The sequence below is a fragment of the Amphiura filiformis genome, chromosome 9 (genome assembly GCF_039555335.1).
Source record: "Amphiura filiformis chromosome 9, Afil_fr2py, whole genome shotgun sequence".
Lineage (NCBI taxonomy): Eukaryota > Metazoa > Echinodermata > Ophiuroidea > Amphilepidida > Amphiuridae > Amphiura > Amphiura filiformis.
The window spans coordinates 9,172,769-9,182,288 of NC_092636.1; the positions used below are offsets into that span (position 1 = coordinate 9,172,769).

Consider the following 9,520-nt stretch of genomic DNA (forward strand, 5'->3'; position numbering starts at 1 on the left):
AGCATCATCTCAAACGTCATCGTTCATTAATACACATGTCCATTACATACTTCTTACTAGAATAATATTCACTGAGGAAGAAGAGATGAGTTTTTGAACGCAAAACCCGACATGCTGGTCCAATACTATAGTACATTAAATGGATCAGTTTTGGACATTGAAAAGGTGTTCTCAATAAATAAAAGATTTGACCACATGCATGTTAAATGAGTACACCATTATCTAGCTGAGTCATCCTGGCCTACATAACCAAAATTGATATGTATAAATTATGCGCAATTTAAAAATGACGATTCATCAAATTTGTTGGGTTTAAATGGCCAGTTTCGAGGGGGATTCCCCATCACCGTACTCACTACTCATGCATAAATCGCTAGGTGATTCCCCGGTGGTGAGCAAAAAATGGTTTGTTAAATTATGTAAATTTTTTATTTCCTTTCTCTTGGTTTCTTTCTTTTCTTTTCTTTCCTTTCTTTTTCTTTTTTTCTTTTATGTTTCTTGCATTTTTCTTGACTATTTTTGTTTGCTTCTTCTTTCTTCTACGGGAATCAAATTTGATTCGCCTATGTACCAAGTCAGGTGAATCACGGCGCGAATCGATTCGGTGATTCGCGTCCAAACCGAGCCCCTGCATAGGTTAAAATCAATGCATGGCCCAAATTTGGGCCCACAAAAATTTGTGAGGGCCCTCAAACATTTCAGATCAAGGGCCCAAATGGCCCTCAGAAATTCTGGCTTATTTCGAGGCCTGCATGTGACACCGCAAAACATGAAAAACTGCACTGCATGACTGTCATGACTGTGACCATGGTGACTGTGGGAGTTCTGCACCATTTTGATTTTCATGATTTTGTACATGAACAGCTTTATTTTAATCATGTTAATAGCTCAATTCTGCAGCTTTCTCACACAATTTATTGACGGAAGTATGCACGGAAAGCTTGCAAATAACTACGTTTTAGATTTACGATACTAAAATGTAGAAATCCTTACCTTTTGAGTTCCTTTGCACAGCTGTTTCGAGTTCAAGTAATACGTGACTGTCAACATGTCACTGCTTTTGTAATTCTGATCTGTTCAAAAGGTCATTTGGATCGAGAGCACACTCTGGCCCGGGGAACACATTTCCTTAAATTACTGGGTAATACATAGCTTTGATGATTTTTATTTGAAATTAAGATATTGTATAACTTGTTTAGCATCATCCACTTATAAAGTGATTCAAATGTACAATTATATTTATACAATGATTTGGTTGATAAAAACATCAGTTTAATGGCAGAGAAAAGTTTTTCTAAAAATCAGGGTCTTCCAAAATTATTTATTGTATCCACCCCCGGAATTGACCCCACCAATCACAGCGCGACCTGCCTCGACCCATCTCGACCATGTGCTTCCTGTTATTGGTAAACAAACCAGACTGATAAAGTGTGTTGTGCAAACCTGACCTAATTTTATTTTGTACATTTCTAAGAAATTCAAGAATTACAAGTGATATTATCATGCTGCAGCCAATTCTCCACAAGTTATCAACACAAAGAATAGTTTTGGCAAGTGGGTCACCACGACGGAAACAAATTCTTGCCAACATAGTGAGTTCAACAATTGAAGTTTTTAAGCTTTATATTGAAAATGTATACATTTTAGATCTACATTTACTATTATTTACTAGGCAATGTGTGATTTCAGAACACAATTCCATTATGCCATATGCATGTGTCAATATGTTGGGATATTTCTTGTAGCTGTTATTCTTTATACTATAGCTTGAAGATTGACCTTCTGCTGGAACTGCTTCTGAGTGCTTGAATATACTCCTCAACGCTACAATTGTAACCTTTGCGCTAACTAAAAATAAAATTGATTAAAAAACAAATAAATAAAAAGAACACACTTCCATTTAATAAAAAGTGGTCCAATTCTTTTGAATTCTCCAAATAAAAAATCCTGAAATTCTGTGAAAAATTTTAGTAATTGATTCCATGGTATTTGTTTGAGCACTGGCCCCTTTGCACTACATTATAAATTTGTAGTGTAATTAAACTATTTTGATGGCATTTTTGGGGTAACATCATGCTATTTTCAGACCAGGGAAAAGTGTACTAGGCTTATTAACTCTTTAGCCGTATCCAACCATTTCCTCCTTTCAAGGAGGGAATTTGGTATTTTAATAAAGCAATATATAAAAAATGTATTACCGTAGTGAAGAAGAAAAGAACATTTGCTGTAAATGTTCTTTAGGCGTAACTTTTTTGTATGAATGTTTCAAAAGTTATCATATTGGCAATAGATTTGCTTGTTTCATTTTTCGAAGTTGTTCCTTTCTTATCTTTTCTTCTCTCTCTCTTTCTCTATCTCACTCTTTTTCAGGGTTTAAAATTTGAAGTAGTCCCATCAACATTTGAAGAGAATTTGGATGAGTCATCCTTTGACACACCTCAAGATTATGCAAGAGAGACAGCTTTGAGAAAAACCATGGAGGTAGCATCACGATTAGATGGGGTAAGAATAAGTTGTAACAGTGGTTTGAAATCAAATACCGTTTGAATTTATACTGCAGATGTTCTAGTCCAATTTGCTTCCAATGACAGGATAGGGGTCATGTTTAAACATTTATTGCTGCATCAAAATTGGTGTGTTTGTTTAACTTTTTTTTTTTACAAATGATAATTCAGTAGTTTTTCTTTAAGGGGGTACTACACCCCTCGATAAATTTGTGTCTATATTTTCATTTTTCTCAAAACTAATAGCACAGTGATAACAAAAGTTACGTCTATTATAGGGGCAAGGAATCCAATTACTACACTGGAATTTCAGTGACCCAAGACAAGCGGTTCGTTATTTATGATAAGAAAAGAGGTACCGCTAGAATGTACCTCATTTCCTATCATATATACTGAACCGCTTGTCTTGAGTCACTGAAATTTCAGTGTAGTAATTGGATTCCTTGCCCCAATAATATACATAACTTTTGTTACCAATGTGTTATTATTTTTTGAGAAAAATGCAAAAATAGCCACAAATTTACCACAGGGGTGTAGTACCCCCTTAAAAAATCATGAAATTATTAATATTTATAATTATTTTCTTCATCATCATCATCATCATCCTATAATAATCATCATTAATATCATTATAATTGTGAGTAAAGGTTTTGTTGGCCACAATTTTCTAATTGGGAAAATGATGCTTTGATTTTATAGTTCGTTTGAAAAAATATTTTTAATGTTTGAGCATTTAAAGAGGCGCTTTTGTGTTTGCATCCTAAAAGCCTATTTTCAAAATTTCATTTAATTTGGACATTGAATTTGTATGTTACGCATAATTGACAGCCAAAAAATATCTTTGTCAAACAACAGAATCTGCTAGAATGTTTATTAAGGGGGTACTACACCCCTCGATAAATTTGTGTCTATTTTTGCATTTTTCTCAAAATCGAATAACACAGTGGTAACAAAACTTATGTATATTATAGGGGCAAGGAATCCAATTATTACACTGGAATTTCAGTGACCCAAGCCAAGCGGTTCGTTATTTATGATAAGAAATAAGGTACCGCTAGGATGTACCTCTTTTCCAACCATATATACTGAACCGCTTGTCTTGAGTCACTGAAATTTCAGTGTAGTAATTTGGTTCCTTGCCCCAATAATATACACAACTTTTGTTACCAGTGTGTTATTATTTTTTGAGAAAAATGCAAAAATAGCCACAAATTTACCACAGGGGTGTAGTACCCCCTTAAAAAATCATGAAATTATTAATATTTATAATTATTTTCTTCATCATCATCATCATCATCCTATAATAATCATCATTAATATCATTATAATTGTGAGTAAAGGTTTTGTTGGCCACAATTTTCTAATTGGGAAAATGATGCTTTGATTTTATAGTTCGTTTGAAAAAATATTTTTAATGTTTGAGCATTTAAAGAGGCATATTTTGTGTTTGCATCCTAAAAGCCTATTTTCAAAATTTCATTTAATTTGGACATTGAATTTGTATGTTACGCATAATTGACAGCCAAAAAATATCTTTGTCAAACAACAGAATCTGCTAGAATGTTTATGCACACAATGAATCATTATGTACTCCTATAGTCATAGGTTTCAGATTGTATACAATTGGGAAGATGAGTATTGTCTAATTTTGAATACTATTAAACATTTCAGCAACTTTAAGCAACCACAGGCCTTGTATTATCACAGTACTGAAGCTGAGAAGATAAAATATTCTTTTGTTCATCTAATTTCAGCCACAAAGACCAGATTTAATTATTGGAGCAGATACAGTTGTGGTGAGTATTAAGGTGTTATATCCTAAATTTATAAATTTGATCACTTTGGTTTTGTAAAGTGATGCATTGCTTTTGAGAGATAAGATTCAATGTAGTCAACCAGATTTGCCAACAACATTGCTTATGGATCACTGGGATTTTACAAGAACCAGGAGCAATTTCTGAAGAAACAGGAGCAATTTTCACACACAATACAGCATACCAGCACTACTGCATCAAGTTCAAAACAGGAACCAGGAGCAATTTGTTTTAGAAAATTGCTCCTGCTTCATGTAAATTTTACCAAGGATCAGGAGCAATTGATGGCCTCACGAGGGCAAAGCTGCTCCTGGCGCATGTTTATTTCAAGGCTTGGCCACCCAAAAACAGGCAGTTTGCTCCTGGGACAGGCAAAATTAATGCCTGTGACATGCAAAATTCTAAAAGTAATGCTTGAATAAGAAGTTCTGTGACCCCAAAACAAGACCACCCCAGAAGGGACAGAGGTCTGGTTTACATGTATGTTTTCATGGTCACATTTTTGACAGGTAGTTTTGGTGAAAATGATCTATAGGCACTTGCCAAATCCTAGCTAAGGCCCTGATTCAAACATTGCACTTTCATCTCTGTCTTGAAATAAAGAACAAACAAATTCAGTAAATTTGCTGTGGTGATGATTAAAACTAGGAGGCATCAGATGAAGTCATTGGAAAAACACAGATTTACTGTATCAGAAGTCCAAGACCTCAAACCTGTATCAAACAAAAAAACTACTTTTAAATAATTTATTTATGATAATTTGCCAGGATGGGATATGATGCTTGGCTGGAATATGCTGTTTTTGAAGATTTGATGGGAGGGCTGGGGTTAACTAAGCTTTACTAGTATCCCATCCACTCTCCCTGGACCCCCCATTGATTTATAATGACATCATTGTTGTAATTCCAGGCACTTGGCAATCAGATATTAGAAAAACCAAACAGCACCAGACATGCCTTTGAGATATTGAGTAATCTGAGTGGCAAGACTCACATGGTCCATACAGGAGTTGTACTGCTCACACGATATCACACACAAGGTAATTCTCGGATATTAGATACATCTCCATCAAAGAATATTGTGAAATACTCTATGTAATGCATCCATGTTAGGTTTGCAGAACATATTTACATGTACCACATAGCAATGTTGTTTTAGTGCTTGTGTCACCAAGTATCCAAAATTTAATGGAATATTTGCACATGACAGTTGGATCCACCAAGCATGACAGTTTACCTTCAGTGGTAAGATCTTGTCAGGAGTATCTAAGTTTCCCACATGTCCACATGGCACTGAAAGTCAGTCCACTCAAAATCTACAGGTGAATATTTATTATAAAAACAGGTGCAAATGATTAATTTCTTGAACCACATTGTACTCTGGCAGTTAAGCTTATTCATGATTATCCAAACCACTGGAAAACACGGCTTGGAGGAGGGATAAAAATCAATATAAATGCCACCTGCTCATTTCATTTTTCCAAAATCTTAAAGGGTGTGAAATTAATGGTTTCTCTATGTGCCATATTTATAATCCCAAAGGAATACACTGATCATGAAATTCTGGATGGTTTAGCATCATCATCAGCACAATGAAATTATGTTTCCTATATTCTGCATTTTATTTTATCAGAGAGTAGCAGTGACCCATTCAAAATTGTCCAGTTTTATGAGTCAACTGAAGTCACTTTTGCAGAGTTGTCAACCGATGTCATCAATGGCTACATTGACACTGGTGAACCCATGTAAGTAAGATACCTCCTTGGGGTTGTTGCTTCATATAGAAGTCGCAAATATGCTAATGAGGATTATGAATACAATGTCATGCTCTAACACACATGTAACACTGGTACTCAACAACGGAATGAATCTATATTCCTCATTAGCATATTTGGGACTATACGGAAAAACAGTGGCGTGATCGACAGGAATTATATAAAACTTTTTCTACTTGTCTCCAGACAGGGTCTAATTCTGCATAAAACCGGGCAACGTTATTTCTATAGATCTGCTGCGCATTCAAATTGCATTGTATTGCATCGTAATTTCATTTGTGTCTATGCTAATTATGTTTACACAACATGAACTCACGTGTTTTCAAGCAAATTCGCCGATAATAGGTGATCAAAAGCGATCGGAATGTTACAAAAGTACAGATCGCATTCAGCTTACTTCATATGAGATGATCTTTGGAAAAATACGGCATAATTTGTCTTGGTGTTTGCGGAATGCCATGCAGTAAAATATTAATACGTTGCGGCAATTCATGATTGACAACTAACAATCGGCGTGTCCTTCGTATCCTCCACTGTCAATTTCTTATCCACTCACTAATCCTCAAAAAAGCTTTGTGTTGATTACGTAATGTGTAGAGGCAAATTGCAATAAGTACAATGAAATAATGAGTAGGGCGGGCTCCGAGGCGGGTTTCTTCTTCATCTTACGTAACAGTATTGTTTTCCAAAAAAACCCGGAAGCTTGTCGTTTGGAGCTCTAGCTGAAATACAGCAAGATAATGTAAGATAGTAAATGTAAACCTGTATTTTAGCTAGAGTATCTCGAGCTACTTGTCTCCTTTATTATTTGCGACGGCGAACCTGATGAAAAATTTATACCTACCCTGCTTGGGAATTCAAGAACTTCTGGGCATGCCTTTTCAAATATTATAAGCTGTCATTATGAATTAAATGAAACATAATCAGTCAATGGACGTATTAGGGCAGACTAGTCCTTCAAGGACCCCTGGTATTGGCGGAGTGGCAAAGCCGAGTAGCGAGGCCGAAAAAGCAAGGCTGAAAGCTGCAGCCTCACTACACATAGTTTTTATCTTCAGCCAAGGCCTCTTGAAGGACCAGGGCAGATCAGTGCCTCCTCTATGGCCATATTAGAACTCAATTGACCTTTTAAGTTAAAATTAAAGAATATGAGATAAAAACAATAAGATTTTATTTTGTAACTCATTGGGCCAATTTTAGGGCAAAATTACCAATTTGGCCTAAGCTAAAAATCCTTAAAGAGAACACTGACACATACTTTTCACTACACCCAAATAGCCACCCAAATAGCCACCAAAATACACCAAATCTCATAAGCCATTTGTATCATTCTCAAGATATCTACTTTCAGACTAAACAAATAGAATTACCATCTCCTCAAAGTATTTATCTGGATCTTCTTGGTTTCAATTATGAAATGATTAAAATGCACAATATAGCCCTGGTAAGAAGAGAGAGCATTTACCCTTTTTGCAGTGGGCTAATTGTATGATATCCACATTTTTTTTCATGTTTTTGGTGTTCATCTATTGTAGGAATATCATGCATGGGACACTCAATCTAAGAATTTTGGTAGGGTCTTCTATACAAGGCATTTGGCAGAGGGGTGTCCAGGTGTCATTTGGACATCCTGTTTTCAATTTGGACACCCTACAATTCTGATTTTTATAATGGAGTGAATAGGAAGTGGACACCCCGATTTCGTAGAATAAGGTATTTTTGACCATATTGGACACCCTAAAGATACGCCTCTGGCTATTGCCTTGCTTCTATCATTTATGTATCATTCAGGATTTAGGATTTAGTGTGTTGGTGTTACAGAATTTGCTGCAATGAGTAATGTGTTTATATTTGTATTTTCTCATGTGTTTATATTTGTATTTTCTCCTTCAGGGACAAAGCTGGTGGTTATGGCATCCAAGCATTAGGAGGAACATTTGTTAGTGGTATCCATGGCGATTACTACAATGTTATGGGCTTTCCATTGCATCATTTCTGTAAACAACTTGTCAATTTATACTCATGAAAGTAGAGCTTGACTCATACTGTTATATTGAAAGAGACTTTATGAAAACACTATATACCATTGGTGAGAGTTCTTTCACACATCTTCTTGCAGATGTAACATGTGCATTGTGTAAGTAAGCTAGTGGCTCATGATTGGCTTATTGAATCACATTATAAAATGTCGGCACCTCTTGTGCTGAACAATGCACATAGCATCATGTGACCCATTTCTTTTTGAAAGATAAACAGGGCATGTGTGTCGTTTTAAGAAAGAACCTTGCATAAGAACTGTACATACTTCAATAGTAGTCTTTGTCAAAGACCTCGCGATCCTGGGGGGGGGGGCGAGCGGCGCCTACGGAGCAGCGAAGCCGCGACGCTCCCACTACGGTGGTCCAGGCAGAGCCTTGTTGAAAGGCTACTTCAATAGTGAGGCCAAGTATCAAATTGATCACATTGATAGCTTCAAATCATTGTTGGTTGGGCAATGTGCCCCCTATTAATAAACACCTACCAGTACTACTTAACTATCAGTCTTCATCGGCTTATACAGTGTCTGAGTATATTATCAAGGGGTTGGTGTATGAAGGCCCTATCTCAAATAGCTGCCCTGATATTTGACAATTTCTGCATTCTATATTGAAGTTTGAACACATCTAAAACTATGACACATACATGTAGCAGCTATTGCAGATGGAGCCTTCTTGCACTATTAGTATCCTCGTGTTTTTTTTATCAGAATGCAGAGCTTCTAACTTGTAACTTGCCTTTATCTACCATATGCATTCAAATCAACCCCTCTGTAGCTGTCCCCATATATACCATTAGGCCAAAAAAAAAAGTTGTTTGTTTGTCCTCCACTGCCCGCTCCTCAGATTAAGGCCCGACCAATATTTTTTTTTTTTTAATTTTTTTTTTTTTAAATAAAAATAAGTAAAATTCAATTTTTTTTCAGATTTGAGTATCTCTGGACCTAGCTAGAGCTAAATACTAAGATCTTTCATGGTTAAAAGAAAAAAAAAGCCCCCAAAAACATTTTGTGTCTTCAATATGCAAAATTATAACTTGTGTTCATGTCATAGTCTATTATTTTGAGTGATTTCAAAATACATTGGATTTGAAATCATTAAAAGATTATGACATGAACACAAATTATAGCTTTAACTTCATATTAAAGAAACAAAGTGTTGGTTTTTTTAAGTCACCATGAATGATTGTAGCAATTAGCTCTAGCTAGGTCCAGGAATACGCCAAATCCAAAAAAAAAAAAAAAAAAATCCGCCCGCCCGCCCGCACGTCCTCTTTCAAAGCTGTGGAGGACAAACAAACAATTATTTTTTTGTGTCCTTACGTTAAGTTTCCTTAACAATTTTATGGTGATTGATTGTAAATAAACTATTTTTCTACCTTTGGCTTGATTG

The 9,520-nt window shown here is 35.7% G+C and overlaps 1 protein-coding gene across 1 annotated transcript; it reads left to right on the forward strand.

Moving 5' to 3' along the window:
• The first annotated feature begins 1,402 nt into the window (after positions 1–1,402).
• On the forward strand, positions 1,403–8,626 carry LOC140160595 (probable bifunctional dTTP/UTP pyrophosphatase/methyltransferase protein). Its single transcript, XM_072183835.1, has 6 exons — positions 1,403–1,592; positions 2,371–2,502; positions 4,259–4,300; positions 5,228–5,357; positions 5,951–6,062; positions 7,986–8,626. The coding sequence occupies exons 1-6, from the start codon at positions 1,503–1,505 to the stop codon at positions 8,116–8,118; spliced, it is 639 nt and encodes a 212-aa protein (XP_072039936.1). The 5' UTR covers positions 1,403–1,502; the 3' UTR covers positions 8,119–8,626.
• The last annotated feature ends 894 nt before the right edge of the window (positions 8,627–9,520 follow it).

Coding starts and splice junctions, on each gene's coding strand:
- LOC140160595 (XM_072183835.1), top strand. CDS start 1,503: ATGCTGCAGCCAATTCTCCACAAGTTATCAACACAAAGAATAGTTTTG. Junction 1,593..2,370: donor AACAAATTCTTGCCAACATA/GTGAGTTCAACA, acceptor ACTCTTTTTCAG/GGTTTAAAATTTGAAGTAGT. Junction 2,503..4,258: donor TAGCATCACGATTAGATGGG/GTAAGAATAAGT, acceptor ATCTAATTTCAG/CCACAAAGACCAGATTTAAT.